General features: G+C 43.5%; 1 protein-coding gene across 2 annotated transcripts in view; it reads left to right on the top strand.

Annotated features, from left to right (window-relative positions):
• The window catches only part of GALNTL6 (polypeptide N-acetylgalactosaminyltransferase like 6), a 919,665-nt gene that overhangs the window by 790,791 nt on the left and 106,210 nt on the right, over positions 1-22,664 (top strand). For both annotated transcript variants that reach the window (XM_075066784.1, XM_075066785.1), the window contains exons 6-7: positions 11,111-11,296; positions 18,326-18,509. In XM_075066784.1, the coding sequence (XP_074922885.1) occupies positions 11,111-11,296; positions 18,326-18,509 (370 nt within the window). The remainder of the gene's footprint in view (positions 1-11,110; positions 11,297-18,325; positions 18,510-22,664) is intronic.

The following is a 22,664-nucleotide window of genomic DNA, read 5'->3' on the forward strand; positions in this document are numbered from 1 at the left end:
AGCAGTAGTAACCCAAATACATGATTTCCCGCCTTCATCACCCATACTATAAAAATTGTTCTAGCACCACTGGAGCAGAGTGGAGCAAGGTTCTCCTTTCCCCCTGGCTTATGTGATGAGAAGTCCCCCTCCTCTTCCAATCTGTTTCAACCACTGGTTAGTCCTGGTCTCTTGCCCATAATTAAAGTAATTGTTATGCTTAATTGCAAAGAAAATTGTCAGCTAGTTTATTCTTAGTCTCCTGTTCTAGATGGTTTTGCAGTGTTGTTGTGTGCCTCATTCTGAGTAGAGGTGGCTGCATTTCACAATTTGCCATTGCTATTGTGAGAAAAATGATTCCTTTGTATACCAGTAGTTAGTAAGGAATTGTGGATCTTTCTGGATGAACAGAATTATAGGAGTATTTTATATTTATAGACTCTCTCTCTTTAGAAAGAGAGCTTGTAGTTTGCTATACATAACAGGAAATACACAGCAAAAGGTAGAGGCAAGCTGAAAGTAAAGAAGGTGAGAGGATTTTCCCAGTCATTCTCAAAGATTTTCCCTAAGCATAGACACAAACAGGGCTAAGGGATATACTAAAGGATAATATGCTTGAATGTTGCTAAGTTACTGTAACAAAAGAACATGCCAAATCCATTTTTCGAAGTATTTCTCTTCCGATCACTGTCTTTCTTTTTGAGGACATATTTTGCTGTCAATCATGAACACCAATGAAGTAAGGCTGGTAGTCAGCACAATGAGCAGAAATGGGTAGTACAAAATGGCAAGGTTTCTCATTACAGGTATGACATGAAATGAACTTTCAGCAAAGAACGGCTTACATTCCCTTTGTAACCTTTCTAAAAGGGTTTAAAATGTAATGAGCAGTTGTTGATTTCTGTATTTAACTTTGGCTTGCAAAACAGGATTTTAGCTGTTGTATTATGTTTTTCATAGTATTCCAATCCTCTCTTCAGTAACGGGAGCTCAATAAATTACGTAAAGGTATGCAATCCTTACTGTGTGTATTGAACTCAGTCTTTAACTGCTCTGAGCTCACAATCTCTGCAGCTAATGGAAGAGAAAAAGGTGTCTTCAGGACACTTCTCTGCCTCCCTGATCCTAGGGTTGGCTAAGGGCTGAAACAGTCTTCAATTCAAGTTAGAGCAGCCATAGGACTGCTCTAACTTACAACTACTGGAACAGTCTCCTTAGGGATTAATTTTCTGACCCCAAATCAGCAGAGCACCACACACTCAGTCATATCCCTATGTGCCCCCCAATATGCACCTCTCTTTAGAGGGGGACCAGGTGGTGTATATAGGCCAACATTGACTTTACAGCACAGTGGGGTTCCCTGGCTCAACATGCATTTAACACACCCAGTGAATGTCAAATCAGTTCAAATTATACTTCTCCAACTAAAATAAAATCAATATATTAACAGAGTTAGCTAATGTTGTGCGGAGAAGCATTAAATAATCCTCCCAGCACTATGGTTGCCCTCAAGGGGGGTTGAAGAACGCTGCTGGTGACCGAGTTGTCAATAATACCATGACAGGAAATGTGGGAGCTGGCTGTGCTGTCTTGGAGAGAGGTTTGGTAGGGAGAGAAGCTGAGTAGATCACAGATGATATACCATGTGTATGACTGGCCAGAATCTGCAGAGCCAGGGGGCTTAATTTCTCAGGGATCTCTCTCGCACCTTTACTTCAAGTAGTGTCCCTGTGGGTGCTCCACTGTAGGTGTGCTTGCGTCCCTGTGCTGCTGATTATAGAATTTTGGTAGCAGTGTCTGTTAGGCTCGTACATGCACTGCCCCCCTCCCACCCCCATGCTCTGCCACGAGGCTAACCAGTGCTGCGCAGGTGAGCCCACCTCAATTCCTTCTCAACCACCCCAGTGAGAAATGGAGCCATTAGCAGTCCGTTCATCGGATCATTATCCCTACTGGAATTCAAATAGTTGATAACTTTCTTAGTCTGAGGGCATATCTACACATACAGTGCTGAAGCATGTCTGTGAAGACACTCTATGGCTGACGGGACCTCTCCTTTCAGCATAATAAAACCACCTCCACAAGCAGCAGAAGCTGTGGTGGCGGGAGAAGGTTTCCCACCAATATAGCGCTGTTCACATCGGCACTTACATCATTGTAACTTATGTTGCTCATGGGGATGGTTTATTCACATCCCTGAATGACATAAGTTCTGCTGACAAGCTTTATTGTAGACATAGCCTTGGAGTTCCTCTAGTTTTTTTGTCTTTAAAAAAAAAATGAACCTTTTTTTCCCCTTTGCCTAGGGTTTGTCCTAGTGCGAAATACACCTGATTCACTGGGATTTAAGAGGTGCCTCTCATGCAAAGAGACCATCCCAGTAGCAGACAGATGTTCCTGCTGCATCCGTTGTCTCACAGAAAAATGCATTTTCCAAAAGTGTGGTCTTTGCCAACAATTATAGTCCAGCTGGAGCCAGACATGCCACCGCACAGCACAGAGCACCGGGTCAGGCTGGGCTCTGCAGCTGCGCAGCCCCAGGAGCTCACAGCCCCGCCGCCCAGAGCACTGCACCAGCAGGAGAGTGAGCTGAGGATGCGGGGGAGGGAGAACTGGGGGGAGGGGTCAGGGGCTACTTTCCTGGGGCAGGAGCTCAGGGGCCGGGCAGGAGGGTCCCACAGGCCAGATGTGTCCTGTGGGCCGTAGTTTGCCCACCTCTGTCCTAGACTATAGGCTGACTATCAAGAAATCAGGACTATATCTTAGTTTATTCAAAGTACGCAGCCATAACATCCTTCCGTCAACAAATAGAGGGATACTCAAGTGTTCTTGCACGTAACTGCAAAGCAACTCCTCAAGGGTATAATAAACTTTTTACCCTAAGCCTCACTGATATAATAGGGAGGCTATTCTACACATGTTAGATGTTTGAAGGGCTCTGACCTTTTACCTGGACAGGACAAAGACCTTTAGAAACTCTCCTAAGCTCTTCCTTTCCATTGCGGACAGATCAAAAGCTACAGCAATGTCTGCACAGAGACTCTTGAGCTGCATTAAACAATGCTATGAGATTTGCAGGGTCATTCTTCCATCTGAAATCCGTACACACGCCACAAGGTCAATTTCTGCCTCAGTTGCCTTCCTCAAGAATATCCTTATTTTGGAAATCTGCAGAGCAGTCATCTGGGCATCTGCACATACTTTCACAGAACACTATGTGGTTACAGGCGACTGTGCTTCCAACGTCAACTTTGGCACCTCAGTATTATCATCCATAAAAGACTTGACTCCAAAGCCCCAGACCTCCATTGGGAACACTGCTTGGGAGTTATCTACAGTGGAGCACCCATGGGGGCACTACTCCAAGAAAAAGAGGGACTTACATTATGCAGTAACAGTGGTTCTTCGAAACGTGTGTCCCTATGGGTGCTCCACAACCCTCCCTCCTCCCCTCTACTTTGGAGTTCTTGTCAATGACTCTGCAGTAGAGAAGGAACTGAGGGTGGTTAACCTGTGCAGTGCTAGTTAGCCTCGTGGTAGAGCACAAGGTGAGGGGACAGCGCATGTGCAGGGCAAACAGACACTGTTGCCAAAGTTCTGTGATCAGAAGCACAGGGACACAAGCACACCTACGGTGGAGCACCCGTGGGGGACACATGTCGAAGTGCACAAGGTGAGTAACTTTCTCTTTTCTTGGCCTCATCATATGTCTGCACTGTAGCCACACTAGTCCCTAAGTCTGGGAAAGAAGAATGTACCCAATCCCTGGCTCTGTAAGATCTGTGGCTTTGGTGTCTTTTTGAAAATCTCTCCAGGCTTTTCCTGGGAAATTTAGGGGGTCTTGGTGAAGAAGGTTCTGCTCACCTAGCACATCTGCCACCAGGAGGAATCAGTAAAAAGCATAAACCTTTTAGCCACACAAAGAGGGAAGAACAATTCCATTTAAAAAAAAAATCCTCTTCTGTCATCTCTATCAGTTCAAAGTGTATACTTTTGGACACTGAATTAGCAATTGGGTATTCTGCTTGAGCAGACCTTTAATTACTAGGACAAAACAATTTTCTCTTCGCTGCTCTTTTAGAAAAACTCCTCCAGTTTTTAAATGAAGATAAAGAGCCCACACAAAAGAATTACAATAGAGAATTTGTTTATAGACTATCAGCACTGGAGACATAATGCTGCCCTTTATCATCACTTGTCATACCAGTGACAGCCTATAAAACTCTTGCTCCTGCATGACTCTTTATTTGTCACCTTCTGCGCCAACTCCTGCCCTGGCAGATGCCTGGCATGTATCAGACATATGATTTATTACCTCATTTAATCAACACTGCAAGAAAGAATGATATCTTTTCTTTTAAATTACAAATTAGGCATCTTCTTCCTATTTTTAGTGACAGGAGTGCTGACTTTTTTTACATCTGAGGTGCCCCATTTATTGCTTAGTGAAGAATTTAAATACTCGTGTCTCTCTCATGCCTGCCTCTGAAAGTGAAATTTATGTAATATTGCTGCATATAAATGAAGCCATCCTACCTCAGTGTTTTATTGTCATAGCAAGCTTGCTTGAACTGATTCTGCTGGCAATAAATGGCCTGAATGTGTTGTCTCTGGGAGACTTAAAGGCCTTTCATTTTATTTTGTTTTCTATTTCGCACATCACATTGGAATTCCTTTAGAGAATTTTTCCTGAAGTTATGGTTTTGCCTTGACACTGAAGGGTGGGTGGGAAGGGGGTGCAATTGTTGTGAGTGTGTGTGTGTGANGGGTGGGTGGGTGTGTGTGTGTGTGTGTATGTGTGTGTGTGTGTTTGGAGATGCAGCTTACTGGCTTCTCAGCGTATATGGATAATGCAGAGGGCATGTGTTTACAGGAGGTTTTCTTGGAAGATATCTACAGCAATAGAATAGTCTATCAGGCTGGTGATAAAAACTAAATTGAGTTGTGTGTGGTAAAAATCAGATTTCCCCCTGCCCTTTAGCTATGAAGGGAAACTCAAACTGGAGTTCTGTGGTAAAGGGGCAGTTTATTTTGATATTATGGAGAAATATGATGTTAAAAACCAAAGCTCATAGAAATTAGTAACAGAAAACACCTAGTAGATGAGACTTTGCTAGGACAGGGTTATTCCCTCCAGCATATTCTCAAATGCTTGTACTATCTAGTTTTCAATGATCCTTAGGCACAGGGGCTTTCACAGTTTTGCCTCTCTTCTAGGAACTGACCTTCATGACCACTACATTGTGAGGTGTTTTATGTGGGGGCAACTCTTGAAAACAAACCACAAAGTGCAGCTCTTGCAGAAACAGCAGTATGATTTCTTGAGGGTCTTGCCAACATTGTGAGAAGTGCATTGGTTGCTTATATGTAGGTGACTGACCATCAAGGTTTTATATTTAGCATTTATATAACCTTAGAAAATACTGGGGCAGTGGCCCAGAGGGGCCATCTGTTGTGTTAGGTCTCATTATGTGTCTGAGATTGACAGGACTGGAACTGAGTGTCCTGAGACATACATTTAAAATGGAAATGCAGTACGGAAGCACTTTCATACTGATTTAACTTGAGGAGCTTTATTATCTGTGAACCTGATTTTTTTTGTTTTAAGAAATCTTCATTCTCTGAACCATATTATAGTAGATTGTTGAAACTGAGTTCTGCATGCAGCTTTTGTAGTAAAGAGATTATGGATTACATACTAAATCTTTCATCTGCGTAAAATTTCAAAATTAGACCTGTATTAGATGCAGTTATTGATACTCTCTTCTTCTGTATCAAAGTTTAGGATTAGAATATTGCTCACATGGATTTAATTTCCTAATTTGCTCAGGGGCTACTCAGTCTAGACATTTTACATGTCTTAAGTAATCAATAATTTTCTCGAATTTTTGAAAGAGCTCTGGTGTGTTGATGACATCAGTCAAACTGATCTCTTTAAAAGTGAGTATTCGCTGGCATTCAGTACTTTCACTTTCTGAGTAAGTAGGATGACTTTGTAGGCACAAATCTAAGTGAAGCCATCCTTAGAATGCTATGTAAATAGTACAAATGTTGTTTGTATAGTTGACTCCTTTGTGCTTCTTGTGCTATGCTAAAAACCTAATAAAACCACTAAGTCACAGGACAAAAAACAGGCTTTTTCAAAAGGATAAAACTAACTTAGGAAGACTAGATCCTGATATTCAAAGATGTGCTGAGTTATTTAACATAGTGTTTCCCGAAATATGGGATGTGCTCCCTGCTAGGCATGAAGGGCTAGTTGGGAGAATGGGGACTGCTCCATGGAGTTCTCTCCAGTCTCAGCTTTCACTTTCACTCTGGCTGTTATGTTTGTGGGGAAAACACCTTCAAAATATGAAGAGCACAATGGATGCAGAGATGCTTGAATGAGTTTGCAGGGAGCCTAAAAGCATAGCTCTGAGGTTTCATTTCAATGGTTGCTATCAGATGTCAATGGAGATGCTATAAACACCAACATTTTCACTGCTTGCCAATGAGGTAAGAAAGAAGAAGTACCATACAGCTGGTCTATACTAGGAACTTAGGTTGGCAGGAGTGAGGATTGAGAGACATATCTATGCCAACCTAACCCTGTAGACAGTGCTAGATTGTCAGAAGAATTCTTCTGTTGACCTAGGCCTGGTCTACACTAAAATATTAGGTCAGTGTAATTATATTGCTCAGGGATGTGAAAAATCTACCCCCCTGAGTGGCATAATTCAGCCAGCCTAAGTCCCCTACACAGACAGCACTAGGCCAACAGAAGAATTCTTGCATTGACCTAACTACTGCTTCTGGGACGCAGATTGCCTATGCTGCTGGGAGAACCCAACCTGTCAGTGTAAATAGTGACTATACTGAAGCACTGCATAATATGAAGAGTTGCATCAGCATTTCCCAAAGTGTTTTGGTTTGGTTGCGGCAGTGTTTTGGTTTTTTGGAGGATATAGGGGAAGGGGAAGGGAAGGTGTAAAATTATGATGTTAGGCCGTTGACAATGCATAGCAGCACTGCAGAGAGGATGTGATTTGGTTTCATTTTCCTGAAGGGAGGCGTACCTCTTAAAAGCTTGGTAAACTCTGGTTTACCAAAACATGAGGAATAGAATGAAGTCCTTTGTACTAGGTGTCTATTTGTACTTAACCAAGGTAAGAGACAATTTCAGGGTTAATCAAAAGAAGAAATTCTGTTTAAACTCAGAGGATTTAAAGCAGGACCCTGCAGAGGACAAGGAAGAATGTCTTGTTCTTCCTCTTATTCTAAATCCCAACTGCCCTTTCTATCTTTTCCTTTCTCCCCTGTGATGGTCAGACTCATGAGTGATTTATTTGCTTGCGCTGCTTACTAGTGCAGTTGTGCCAATTAAAGAGAAGATGTTCATTCTACATTGTCCTCCAGCAGAAATTGTTAGTCCACCTAGGAGTAAGATGAGTCTAACAGCTATTCTGTTTATCTTATCATTACCTCATCTTTAATGTTAGCCTCACCATGTGTCTACTTCATCCTGTCTGACATGTAGGTTGTGGGCACCCTGGGGGCCAGGGCTGTCATCTTACTACTTTCTGTACAGTACCTAACAATGAGACCCAGATCCTAGACTGGGGTTCCTAAGCAATAGTATCATACAAAAAAAAAATAATAAGTTTAGCTAGACTTCTAGGTGGAAATGGGGGATGTAGTGACCATAGAGTTGTGGTAAATTTTCAGAATTTTGCAGAAGCACTATACCAACTAACTTTGGCTTGATATACCATGGAAATTTGCAGTTCTCAACAGCATTAAAGCTGTTTCATTTCTTAATGCTATAGGGTGATTAAAATTGCCACATAGAAAACTCTGGCTCAGAACCCTTTAAAGAATTCTCACACCCTGCTGTAAGGCATGTCTGTGCCTTTGTTCTTAGGTATTATTTCCTTTTTCTGTATTCTTATGCTCAAAGAATAACTATGAAAAGAGCTCCTAAAAGCCAGGGAAGGAGTTGGGTAAATATACACTTTAAGGGTCTTACAAGTGGAAACAAAATGATTCAAGGATAACTTTGAATTTAGGAGTCATGATGCTGGATCCAGGTGGTTTGCTGACAAATCAAAAGTGTGTACTTCTTGAGCAGGTAAAGAGAGTATTGCCAGAGGTGTGATTAGTGGCAGCTGGTGCCCAAGATAAGTATTAGGGATGTAGGTAATAATCTGCACACATCCCTGCTCCTTTGAATGGAAGCTGATCATACTTTCAAAGTGAAAAATTGGGACAGTCTGCAAAGTGAGGGGGAAGGAGGCAGCTTCTTTCATCCTCCTTCAGAGTGAAAAACTGAGGCACTTTAAAGTCAAGGACTGGGTGGGAGAAAACAGTGTGTATCCTTCTTCCATCCTTTTTATTATCCTCTCTCAGCATCAGCCTCTCTTCGTCCGATCTAGATCTTATCCCACCATCTCCTCCACACCCTCCCCCCCACACACAACCAGTTTGCCCACATCCTCATTCACTATTGGACTCTGTTACCTCCTGCACTCAACCCATTCTCCTGCTAGTTCAGCACCACTCCATCTCAACCTCCACCCGCTCAGAAACACCTACAAGCCAATGCTTTTCCTCTTCCTGTCTAACCTCTTCATGGGTCAGAGCTACCCCCTAAAACTGAATGGTCTCAAGCTCAGAATACACACACCCCGACTCCTACCCCTCCAGGTTAGACATCTCATCCCCAGAGTCACAATTCTTCCTTCCTGACATTGAGTCTCAGAAGTCCCCAGCCCCAACCTGTCGGTTTCCAAAAGCAGAAGCAGAGGCAGCAGAGAGCATGTGCAGACAGCTGTTTACTCCGCTTAAGTGGGGATAGTGCCACACACCTGTATTTTCTGCTCTGTCTCTCACCTCTCTGCTACTAAAATAGGAAGGACTCTGGTGTTGTCAGGTGTATTGCAGCTTCCAGAGTCCACCTGGTACCAGGTGGTACTGCATATTTGCTTCACTGAATTGTGACAATACTGGTGGGGCTTAGTGCCTAAAAGCCAGGAATGATGTTTATATCAGACCGAAACTCAGTGGAAAGGACATGCTTTTGCTGTTAATGCTTCTGCTATTGCTGTAGCTGTGCTACAGAATACACTTGTTGAAGAACAAGATGGACATCTGAATGCTGTCTGGTTACAAAACTGAGATAGCAATGCTGTTAAATGCTAAGGGCATTCTCCGCCATAAAAATTGGTAAAATAAAAAGATCAAGACTTGTTGTAGCTGATATTTCAATGTTAATTCAGCTGCCCAAGTTACCAAGAAATAGCGGTTCAAAAGAAAAAGCCATCTGAAAAAGTCCCTAGTGTTTTTTTCCCGTTAGAGGATAAGAATAAAGAAAAAATGCTCTTTTTATACCACATCTGGTAAAGCATTATTCTTCAGATTAAAATCCTACATGCCCAAAACAAACTCTAAAGACTATATCCATAGATCCTTGTTATAGAAGCCTAATGAGGGATTGCTTAAAGGAGATACATACTGGAGAAAGTGCTTCTGCAAATTTTACATCCTTGCTAATGGAACTTAAAGAAGATGACTGTGTATCTAAGTGCTCCATTGTGCATGCAGTTACCCAGCCTGGACATGGCCAATGTAGGCTTCTTCAAACAATAGGAAGCATCCTCAGATTTTGAGGTCACGGCTGAATAACAGGCCTTTAATACCTGCATAAGTCCAAAACAAAGAGATCCTAGTTGATGACAAATTTCCCTACAATTTATAATAATATAGGGCCTGATCCAAAGGCCCTGGAGACTATTGGGAACAATATTCCAAAGGAATTCCAAATGTCACAGCATAACAAAGACAAACAATCAGAACCTTATAGTCATTTTTGATGCGCATTAGCTTGTATCCACTAGCATCAGTAAATACAGCCAGAGCCATCCCCTGGATAGGGCGAATTGAAGGGACCGCTCCAGGCCCCGTGCTTTGAGGGGCCCCACAGACCAGTGTGATTGGCCGACGTGGTCGGTCCTGGAAGACAAATCTGTCACTTCCCTCTTGCTGGAGACAGCACCCAGCTTGGCTGCCTGCGTTTCGGTGCAGCAAGTCCCTCGACCTGGCCGGAGCCCTGAGCCGCCGTGGTGCTATGGCCAACAGTACCCCCATGGTAGGCACTGGCAACTGCCAGCTGCAGCAGGCGGCCCAGCACTGGGCCAGATCTGTCCCAGTGGCCAGCTACCAATGCAGAATGGGGCCCCCAAGCCTGCGAGGGCTGATTTGTCTGGGCCCCAAATACCCCTACAGACAGCCCTGAATACAAGATGTCAAAAGTGCTAAGTATCGGAGACCAAACTTTTCCCTCCTCCATTCAGAGCAGGAATGAACATGACAAACTGAAGTGTTTCATCATAGGCAGTGAATTGTTTTTTCTACTGTAGTATTTTCAGTAACTTATTTATGGTGAGACAAAACTGTAGGAGGTGATTTCACTTCTATTGTTCATTTTTAATTAGAAGAAAATATATTCCAAATTTGCTGTTATGTGATGCATACACAGTCAGGCTAAACAGACAAAATGGTACAGAATATATCAATTACTGTACTTCTATGGCTTAATTTTATTTGCAAGTCAGCCATCCATTTTCTTCAAGCTGCTAGCCAGTTGCCACTTGCAAGTTTATTTGCCCTCCCATGCTCATAAAAAACAATTTAGTCATGCTTATTTAACACTTAATTTTTTAAAATTGCTTTCCATGCATCATCTTGCATAATTAATACAAGTAAAAGCCCGCTTGGAAAGGACATTGTTTGTAAAACCATATGTCAAGATGATCATCTGGCCTTGGGCTGCAGGAACCAGAGAATGGGTGAACATTTCTGCAGTTGTTTTGGCCATGATTGTATCGTGCATGGCAACTTGCCAATAGCAGTTAAGTAGCAGTAAAAGGTCTAGAATGTCAGTGGTTTTCTCCGTGTATTAGAACAAAGATCATTTATAATTTATGAACCATCTCAGAAAGGGTTTACGGCAGATACTGAAGGATTTGAAATTACATGAAATAAAGGGGCGCTGAATGCTTATACTGGTGTCTGTTTGCATGTTTTCACAAATGCCCATTCTTAGTTTGGCCCTCCACGGCTGACACCTCTACCCTTTTCCCCTCCTTCCCAGAACACTTGAAAGAGAAGTTGGAGGAGTACATGGCCCGTTTCACCAAAGTGAGGATTGTGCGCACCAAGAAACGAGAAGGGCTGATTCGGACCAGATTGCTAGGAGCCTCGATGGCTAAAGGAGAAGTCTTGACGTTCCTGGATTCCCATTGTGAAGTCAACGTGAATTGGCTGCCTCCATTGCTTAGTAAGTGCTTGAACATTAATTGGCCATTAAAGTCAGAACACATGGTATAGTTACAAGAATTAAACTTATGCCCCCAAAATAAGCAGATCCTTGCACTATATAAAAAGGTAAGTACTGTACTGCAGGTGGCTTGTAACAATTCTGATATCCCACGCACAGCGTGAGATTTCTAGACCTTCATATACAATACACCACTGATTTTTGCTGGAATAATTAGACATAGATATATATATAGAGAGAGAGAGAGGTTATCTGGAAATTGAGAAGTCAGTATAAGAGCGAGCTTGTTTGTCTGGCAAAACACAGGAATGTGAGCTTCTTTATTCCAGAGATTACTAGTATAACTTTTGCAATATAGTTCTGCTCTTCCCTAGTTTAATTTATTTTTTTAATAAGAGACCTCTAAGTCTAGTACTAGGTACAAAATGTGCTGTAAACCTAAGAGCATTAAGGAATGTTTGATATGCAGCTATTGTACTCCTTATTCTTCCACGGTCCACTAAATCATCTTTTGTTGTAAATATATCCCAGATTTTGGCGTTAAATCCAATAACTCCATTCACAATAGGAAGCTCAGAAAGAATGATCTGCTATTGACTGCTTTGCTGGATTCTAGCTGGAACCAGCAAAGTTCCATTAGTCAAAGGCTTGGGAAGAAGCAATTGTAAGTAGCCTAGGATTTAAGTCAGGAAACAAAGCTCCCTTCCCTACACACCTGACTACTCACCTCTCCAGACAAAGATGAGTGCTTCCTTCCTTTAGTGCAAACAAGAAACCTTTTTCTTTTTTTCATTAAAAGAATCTCGCATCAGGATGGCAGTTTAGCCTTTCCTCAGTGAATGGTCATTATGTCTTGAGTTTTGCTGCTGGAACTGATTTAGTGGCAAAACATGCTGATTAAACATATTTAAGTGGCAAAACGCCTAGTTCTGTTTCCAAACTATGCAACATAACCCAGAAGACCAATAACCAGTCTCCCTAAATATTTCTGTCAGATAAATTTTGTGGATTATGTTGGTATTGAAGACCATCTATTTTCTGACTATGGTTATGGGGCCACCATTAGGGAAGGCAGGAGGAGGCATCTCCCCTCACTCCCCCCACCCCAAGCTTTTTACCATATTTGAGTAAAGTTCCCAGTAGGGGAAAGATGCAGCCTCTTCTCCTCCTGCTGCCCTGCTCCATTGCCATCTGCAGCCACAGCATTTTCCCTTTCCCCTGATATGGAGCGGCTGCTAACAACGCTGCTTGGGACCAGGAGCCTGAATCCCAAGCCCCTGCGCAGAGTCAGTGGTGCCTGATGTTGGGGTGTCCCCATCACCCTTACCCTCTGTGTAGCCAAGCAAGCAATGTGTGCCCCTCACTACAGCTCCTGCCTTGCGGAGCTGCTGCTACTGTGCCAACTAGGGACTGAGCGCATAGCCAGCCCCACAGCAGCAGCACCCCCTCGGACACAGCCCCCTCTTTGTACCCTGAGCTACACCCCTCCCAGTGCCTAGCTATCCCCTGCCTGCACCCTGAGCTACCCCCTCTCTGCAGACAGCCCCTAGCTACCTCTCTCCCTGCACCACACCCCTGCCTGAACACAGCTAGCTATCCCCTGCCTGCACCCTGTGCGCTTTTCAAACTTTTTTGAGTTGAGACACACGCATCCTTTGAGTTATAATTTTTGATTGCTTCCCCACTATTATCTGGGGGGGGGGGAAGATTACAACTTTTGGGTGCCTATATAGCCCCTGGAATCACGGTTCAAGTTGCCCCCTCCTCACCAAAATCTGAAATGGTGCCCCTGTTACTGTACCCAAATTATGCATCCAGTCTATTCCCTAGTTGTCACTTTTCCTTATTCACAGCATCAGCATTAACCTTTTATTAAATAGCACCACTGTCTTCATGTAAAATTCAAGCTACTGGTCGTGTGACGGAGCAGAGAGACCAGTATACTTCCACCAGCTACACTGTCAGGTCACTGCTGAAACTGCTGGATGTGCTCACCTTATCTAGCACAGATGGGAGTCTTCTACCCAGGGCCGGCTCCAGCTTTTCTGCCGCCCCAAGCAGCAAAAAAAAAAAAAAAGCTGATCGGTGGCATCCCAATCGCGCCGCTTCGTTCTTTAGTGGCAATTTGGCAGCGGGTCCTTCACTCCTTCTCTTCCTCTTCAGCGGCAGCTCAAAGAAGAAGAGAGAGACTGAGGGACCCGGAGGTGCAGCCCTGATACGGGATGGAGTGCTGCCCCTTTGTATTGGCCACCTCAAGCGCCTGCTTCCTTCGCTGGTGCCTGGAGCCGGCCGTGCTTCTGCCTGCTGTTGGGATTTAAGGGTTAACTGGATGTTACTCAGTGGATCCCTCAACTAGTGCAAAAATCTTTAGGCTTCTGACCTAATTTTTTAATAACCGCAGATGTGTGATGTAAACCTTCTACTTTGCTAACTTCAGTAGGCTGGAAAATCAAAAGTTACAAACCCAGCTTTTCTTCTTAATCCTTTTCTGAGGGAAGAAAAACTTTTAACTGGGTTTTCCTCCAAACAATCTCAGCTTAATCACAAACTAAGTTTCCTCAGGCAAATACAGAGACAAATGAGAAGGTCTGGGTTATACTCTGGTGTTATGGAGGGTGGGTCGATAGCTGTCATCTTCTGGCCACAGTAGGCTCCTTTCTAAAGTAAACTGAAACAGGAAGCAAGGCCCTGCAATTGAGTCCCCCCTCTCCTTAGGTGTCAGGTCCAATGGAAATAACATCCAGTGAGTCAGCAAGGACCATTCTAAAACTTAGGCTTGAGATAAACAGACCCAAGGCTAGGATGGCCAGGTGTCCAGTTTTTGACCAGAAAGTCAAGTTGAAAAGGGGACTTGACAGTGTAGATCTGACCAGTTTGGAAACCCAAAGTCCAGTTACTTGTGGGGAGGGGGAGAGGGAGGCGCCGAGTCATCACCCGCGCCAGCCCCTACTGGGTGGCTGCAGCTCCAAGCTCTGGCTCTGTAGGTGAGTCCCTCCCAACTCACGCAGGGAGAGCAGGAAAGGGGAAAAGCAATAAGCGATAGCGGGAGGGGGAAAGAGAAGTGAATGGGGGCGGGGCCTTAGGAGGAAGGGGAAGGGCAGGGGTGAGGCCTGGGGGAAGGGGTGGGCCAGGGCTTTGGAGAGACAGGGAAGGGAAGGAGAGATTCCAGAACTACTGCTGGTGTGTATGGTTTTTAAATATTACAAAGTCGGCAACCCTATCCAAGGGTTGCCAACTTTCTATTTGCAGAAAACTGAACAACCTTGCCATGACCCTTGCCCCACCCCTTCTCTGGGGTCCCCCCTTGCTTACTCCATCCCCCTCCCTCTGTCACTCACTCTCCCCCACACTCGCTCATTTTCACCAGGTGGGGGTGCAGGCTCTAGGTTGGGGCTGGAGATGAGGGGAATGGGGTGCAGGAAGGAGCTCTGGGTTGGGACCAAGGGTTTGGAGTGTGGGAAGGGGCTCCTGGCTGGGGCAGTGGGGTTGGAGTGCAGGCTATGGGTTGGGGCTAGAAATAAGGGATTCAGGGTGCAGGAGGGGGCTCTGGGTTGGAGCAGGTGACTGTGGTGTGGGAAGGGGCGAAGGCTCTGGGCTGGGGGGTGCAGGCTCTGGGTCAGGGCCAGAGATGAGGGGTTTGGGGTGCAGGAGGAGGCTTAGAGTTGGGGCAGGCAGTTTGGGTGTGGGGGGTGCTCTGGGCAGCAGTTACCTCAGGTGGCCCCCAGGAAGCTGCCAGCATCTCCCCCTGTGTCCTAGGTGCAGGTGCTGCCCCTGCCTGCAGCAGGTGCTGCCCCCGCAGCTCCCGTTGGCCTCAGTTGTCGGCCAATGGGAGCTGCAAAGCCAGGACTGGAGGGGAGGACCAGCACGTGGAGCCCCCAGGCCCACCCTCTAAGCCTAGGAGCCAGAGGAGGATGCCAGCAGGCACTCTGCCCCGCTGCAGGCGGCCAACTGGACTTTTAATGGCCTGGTCAGCAGAGCCAACAGGGCCCCTTTTCAACTGGGCATTCTGGTCAAAAAACAGATGCCTAGCAACCCTACCCAAGAATCACCCATTAGACCTGGAACTTGAAACAGAAAATAAAGCAAGGCAAACACAAGATGAACAACAACAAAAAAGTTTCAAGGGCAGCCTGCACTATGTCTTCCTAAAAGGAGGAATAAACCATTTCAGGACCAGTCTTACTTCCTTTAAAGTAAATGAAAAATTTCTAGTTGCTTAAATGGGAGCAGCATGTGACAGTGGATCAGAAGGATGCACCTCATAGCTCTTTCAACACGTCCTGCATTTTTTGAATGACACTAAATGAAACTCTAGTGAAGCATATGGCACATTTGGCACTTACTGCTCTGATGCTGCATCCACAGGGTGAGCTAGGCTGCCCTTATTATGTCTGAATGGATCTACAAAGCATGTTGAAAAGTCCTCACAGTGAGACAAACTCAACTGTGTTCTAGTGTGAAGGCTTTCTGTGTTTATCAGCCTGCCCCAACCCTATTTCTGAACAGTTCCTCTGGTTGAGACCTCACAAATACTAGGGCTGAAAAAGAATAATCACTTAGGGATTTATGAAATGAGAAAGTTGCAACATTTTAAGTCAAATTGTCTTTTAACTGGTGCAAGCCCATGTATGGAAACGTTTAATACAAAATAAGAGTGGCTTATTTGTCGTTAGCTTAAACTGATTCCTAATTGATTTACACTAATCAGAAATAAGCCACTCTTACACTGAAATGAGTGTCCACACAGGATTTGTTTGCTGTGGTTTAATCAGATTGGTTCAAAGTCATGCCTTTAGTTAAGAGAGAAAGAGACCCACCTTGTACCTTTAGTTAAAGCAGTGCAATGTTTTCATATAGACCAGGCCTTTTCTCTCACCACAGCAGCAGTACAACAACAATGAAATGTTCTGATTATTGGCACATTATTTGGTTTGGGAAGGTTTGTGTGCATTTTTTTAAAAATGCACAATTTAAAAATGAATAGATTTTGTTGAAACTTTCCAAAAGAAATGGCCTCTGGGCAAAAGCTGAGCACAGAAATTTTCAGACCAAAAGGAATTTGAGAGAATTATGAGCAGTTGGAAAGGGAGTTATACTGGATTTTAATCTTAGCTCAGCAGTCATTACAGTACCTCTTCAAGTGTGTGTGTGTGTGTGAGAGAGAGAGAGAGAGTGCAGAAGGCTGATGAATTTGAATGGAGGATCGGTACTTCCTCACACACGATAACATGGTTCCATCAAGAGCCATACTGCCATGAAAGAGCCTTTAAATGGGCTGACTTGCTGCCTCCTGAGTATGCCCTTGTGGCTTGAGATGACTCTTCAGCAGTCCTTCCTCCATTTCCCCACTTTTCTTCAGCTCAGGGCCCCTGAAACTATAAGACAAACTTTTCTCTGGTGCAACACACCCTCCTTGGAGCTGTGTTTATTATCATAACAAAATCAGTCCCAAAACAAAAGTCCTCAACTCTTCGGCAACTCTTTCTCATTCACTCTGTCTTTCACACTGAGGTCTCCCAGGTCTCCCCTCCCTGGAGTCTTTTTTCCTGAAGACTCAGGGTTTCCTACTCACTCCTAGCAGTCTCTGTAATGTTTCTTTCTCTATTCTCTGAAGTGTCCTGTTCCTCTTTATAGGAGAATCAGCTCCTCCTTATCCAACTGGTTCTACTAATTAAACTGTACATGTTATCCCAGGTGTGGTAGGCAGGGCTACATGTATGTGGCAGGTCACTAGGTTTTAGAGGGGCAGGCTACTCACTGCAGTGCTCTTGAAGGAGGAATGGGTTCCATAGATCAGTGCAACACTTGACAATATTGCAGGTTTGAAGGAAGATGATGCCATGGTGAGTGAGCACCACTCTAATCCAGTTCTCTTCATGCCTATCTGTGCCCTTTTCTGGCTCAGAGGGTTCCAATCCTGCCATCTGTTCACAAGAAGAGGCTTCTGCAGGTTCCTAGAAGGAATGAGCTCATGCTAGTAAGCCACCTCTCTACCTGCCCAGTGCCCCCAAACCCATACACTTTAGCTTCCCTCCATCTGTGAAACTAAAGGAGAGCATCAGGGCTGAAGTGTCATAATCCCAGGTTGACTGTTGCCAGGACTGCCACTGAAAAGAGATGGTATTAAAACTGACGTGGTGGTGGTAATTAAATATACTACTACTTGGCGCACGAGTCAATGTTGTTATTTTTAGTAATTATATCCCAATAACAGGAAACCTCATTACAGCTTTCTAGAGGCGGCCTGCAGATTTTTGTGAGATATTTAACATGTTTTTCACCATTAGAGGTATAAGTCTGAAAAGACTACTAAACTTCCAAACGTAACCATTTCACGCTACTGGTTGTCTCAGAGCTGCCCCTTTTCCAAACCTCAAATGAGGAAAGGTGGAAAGTTGAGTCTCACACACTGACATTTCTCAAAAGAGAGAGGAAGAGAAAAGAATACACTGGGGTCTTCTTCATTCCTCATAGAAATGAGCAATACTTTTTTGCATATTATTGCTACTGGCTTTGGAGTTCACCTTTAATTTTCAGTATTTGAATTAGAAACTGGTTCACACTAAAATGCCACAACAGCAGATGCAGAATTACTGCAAAGTCCAGTATTCATACATTGAAACACAAATAAATGGGAAAGCATTTCCTCTTCAAGTTCCTGCTGTCCAGACCTCACACTAAACAAGTAGTGTTTTTATATTTTACTTGCTGGCTAGTTTCTTTGTTGACAGATTGGGGACAGCCCAGAGTAGCAAAGTGACAGAGATATAGATGACTGGACTTCTCTGGGTCTCACTGGGATGTGACTCACTTTAAAGAATTATAATTGCTTCTAATCAATGCCCAACTGCATCAAGTCCACTTTAGATAAAGGCCTGATACAGATTTGAAAAGTGAAATGATTTGGGGGCCGTAGGGAACTAAGCAGGCAACCTTCAAACTTCAAAAAACCTGGGGGATTTGCTTTGCAGTAATGATAGATGCCTTGACTAGACATGCCATTTCCTATTTTCTGCTTTCATCTTTCAGACCAGATTGCACTAAACCGCAAAACCATTGTGTGTCCCATGATCGATGTCATTGACCACAATCACTTTGGCTATGAGGCACAGGCGGGGGATGCCATGCGAGGAGCCTTCGACTGGGAAATGTACTACAAAAGAATACCAATTCCTCCAGAGCTCCAGAGGTCTGATCCCAGTGACCCCTTTGAGTAAGTAGCAGTAAAGGGAAGAGTTGGAACAAGAAGCAGAGAGAGCAAATAAGGTAACTCTGATAACAGAAACATCAAACCCAGAGCTTTCTAGACCAATTAGCCCTAATTAAAGTAATAAAAGCAAACAGCCACAAATGGCAGAACAGTGAGAAAAGGTCAGTGTAACAAGTGATGAAATAGCAGAGGTTGTGCTTGGATGCACAGAGCTTCCTTGCCTCTGGCATTATTGGCAGGATTGGGGGAGGAGGGCAGGGAAGAGGACTTTGTGTGTAAGAGACAGACCAAGGCAGAAACACATACTTGTAGTTAACAGAAAAGAAGAGTTGGGAGAGGACAAGAAATAAATGTGACTATGGTTATTTTCTTCTTATTCCTCAGAATATTTTCTAACATACTTTAGTTTGATTCCTTTGCTGAAGATTGATGCAATAGCTGCACCAATAGCTGAGTCCACATTCTGCTAGTAAAGGTTCTATTTATGATGGATGGTATTGCTACTGTCTATGTATTGCTATAATTTAAATACGGTCTTATCAAAGCAGAACAGTATCAAGATGATTTGTGAATAATCTCTGATAAGACAGCGTTAGATCCTGGTATTGTATGGATCGAATAGTTCATAGTAATGACCTACTAGTCTCCACAAAACTGGATCTATTTTAATTTTATTTTATTCTTGTCGTGTAAGGACAACATGGGATTTATCCTCATCAGCAGAGAGAGGAGAGAGAGAGAAACCTGGCTTAATTCATTAAACTTTTAGAATCACTCATGCAGCTCACAACCCAGCAGGGCTGGCAATGAGATTTGCTCTGATGCTCTCATTGTCCATTACTGAAACTCAGCATTGTATCTAGAGCCGCCATTCAGATTTTCACAGTTTAAAGACATCAAAAAAACTTCCTCTGGTTTCAAAGCCCAGCACTACCTGAAAAAATAGGTCTGATCCATGCAGAATCAGTTTCCATGGATTTAACAGGTTCTGTCCCTGGGGAAAAAGATGCTGATTCCTTGGGCTTATCTTCACTGCAAAGTTAACTTGTGTTATAGCTAGATTGTTCCAGTTATCTTGATCCTGTCTCACATAAAGTCCCCTCACTCATGTGCAACAGTGTCAAAATGAGCACAATTTATTAGCTACTAACATGATCGTGTGGATGCAGGCTAGTGTAATGTGGATGCAGGCTAGCGCTGCAACACAATGCTCCAGAGCCACTAGTCCTCCGATGCCTTCCCACAATTCCTCCCAAGTCCCTTGGAGAGTCATCTTTTCTTGCCAGCTACCTATTCTCTGCTTCCAGACCAGAAGTCACCTAGCACTTCAGATAGTCCAGTTTAGCTTTTGAGCCACACCTTTGTACGTGGCTTCCACCGCCACCAATTGCAGTCCTCCAGCTCTGGTTCAGAGCTATTTTTTGTAACACTTGCATTTTTCTAATGCTTTGCAGCATTCAACTCTCAGAGGAGAGGAAAAAAGAGAATTAAAAGGGAGACATTAAAATCTGTGTGTCCAATTCAAAACAAAAAAATAATTAATGCATCTCCAGGCAGCCCTAGCTTTTATATTAGCAAGTCATAGGCAGGTTTTCACTGTTTTTCCTCTAGTCAATAAAATGGCAAAAATAAGCACTACAATATAGAATAGCAGAAATTACCCTTAGAATAACGGCACCTAGATATCTTATATAAACTTTTGAAATCTTTTTGGATTCCAGTGGGATGGGTTAGAATAAAGTTCTCCATGGTTAAATGTACCATTTAAACAACATGTGGTCTGCTTTGGAAAAGTTAATGTTTTTTTTTAAGTTTATATCCAAAACAATGCTAAAATCTGGTAACTGAAGAAAGATGAGAAATGGTGTGTGCATTTAAGACTAAAAGTGCATTGGGTGGAAAACAACTCTTGTTTTTATTCACTATCTTTAAAAACATTATACAAAGATAATGTCTTTTATAAACAGGCATCATAAACAAGGACAGCCTACATGGTATATGTAGTCTAGTAATGTCAAAACAATCTGTAACAAAAGCACAAGACAAGAAAATACAATATCATACATATATTTTATGCAGGCAGCTTCTTTAGATGCTGTAATCTGTAGAGCTGCCAGAGCCTTTTACTGTGGTGAGGGAAAGGATCTGTCTGTGGGGAGACAGCAGAACACTACACTGTTAAAAATAACAGTGTAGACATGGGAGGCACATCTTGTGCTAGGTCAGTTCTTCCATTCAGAAGTACTTTCTTTCCAAGAACAAAATGGACCAAAGCATTGTTAAAAAGCAGTCTGGTTTTGCTTTGGCTAGCGATTATTATTTTGTCTTTCAAAGCCAGTACTGCTTTTCTTTATGCAGAAAAAATATAATTACTATTCCACTTATTTTCACAGCCTTAAAAATATCTGATGCTTTTAATACATAGCATATGACAAATAAGGTAAACCTTACAAACCTCATGCCTAGACCATCAGAAAGTTAATTGACCTAGACAGTTTTTGTAGCAGTGAAGTTGAACCGTTTCCCTTTAGGTATGTATGCACTGACATTAGAGGCAGATTCAACGAACAACATGCTACTATTTTGTAAGCAGTAGGGATTTTATTTTTTGTTCTGCTAAATATTTTGCCATTGGTATTCTAATAGTTGTACTTCTTGCCAACAGTTTCCGATCTGGGCAGATTCTTAATGAACTGAGAAACTGCCAACTTTTTTAGTAAGATACCAGCAGTTAATAGCTATGTGATTCAAAAGTGGTGGTGGTGGTGGTGGTCGTGGTTTTTTCTTTTTTGTTTTGGTTTGGCTTTCCCCCCCTATTGAAGATGCTGGCACAGTGTGTGCCTTAGCAGAGAAGGTCACATCAGCCCAAGATGTGATGCACATCAGAAAGCAGACCACAGTACGGAAAACTAAAGCACAGCCACTATGTTATTTGAACAAGAGACTTGCGTTCTGACTGCACACAATCAAAATATTGCTGCAGTGGACACAAGCAGAGAAAATTGTGTGTGTAGCCCCTACACTAACAATCGAAACTCTTGTCAGGTAGGCTTTTGCTGTGACAGTATTTGGCAGCTTGCTGAACTCCATAGCCAGCTGAGCTGGTAACTTTGGAATTAAATTACTTTTTGTTTTTACTGTCATCCAATTTGGCAGTTGATTATGTGTGGCAGTTGCATCTTCCTACTGGACACTGTATTTCTGTATAAAATCCACCTAACTGGGAAGAATCTGGACTCTTAGCCATTTGAAACAAACATGTGGGTATGTCTTAAAGTAGATACATCCACACTGTCATTCAAGCAGCAGCTTCCTTCCTAATTACAGAGGAACTGGGAGCATAGCTGCAGTGCATCTCTCAGCTTTTCGATCAGGCACCCCCACTTCCATTCCTTTGTAACTTGCTCATCACAAATTGGCTTTCGACTAAAACTTGCATAAAGGTTATGACTTTGGAAATTTGTGAGTGATCCAGCAGCCCATCCCCCAAACTATGCTGATTTTATGATGCCAGTGCATGTACCCTGAATCTGCAGCCCTGTAAAAGGGTGCTGGCCAGGAGATCTTGGTCAGGTCCCTGTTAGTCTGCTCCAATTAAGTGGAATTAGTTGGGGCTGGCAGGGGAGACCGCATGCTGATTACTTGAACATTCGGCACCTGCAGGCCTGATTAGCCAGCCGGCTGTATAAAGCTGGCAGGGAGGAAGCTGGGTGGGGGGGACTCAGGAAGGGGAGGATCGTGTGGCTCTAGATCCCTGCTAGCTGGGGAAGCTAGTGGTCCGCCAGGGTATTGGCCTGGAGACAGTGTATAAAGTGTATATAGCAGGTGGTGGGAACTGGCACAAGAATAAAAGAGCACTGGTGCATACACTTTGATTGGTCTCTGACTGAGTTTTGTGAAGGAGCCAGGAGGGCTCCGTTAAAAGCCCATTGAAGGCAATGGCAAAACTTCCAGGGATTTCATTGGACCAGGATTTAGCCCTACAAGCTAAATTCTTCCATCGAAGCTCCAGTGTACATCTCCAAAAAGCAGCTTGTCCAATGACATTTAAAATCTCATCTCTAACATATATATGGTGATCCTTAGGGATCATTCTATACTCCTAACATTGTTTATGCAGGCTTCCCAACTCTTCTGTGCTAAGATAAATGGATCTGC

The sequence above is a fragment of the Chelonoidis abingdonii genome, chromosome 5, assembly GCF_003597395.2.
Source record: "Chelonoidis abingdonii isolate Lonesome George chromosome 5, CheloAbing_2.0, whole genome shotgun sequence".
NCBI lineage: Eukaryota > Metazoa > Chordata > Testudines > Testudinidae > Chelonoidis > Chelonoidis abingdonii.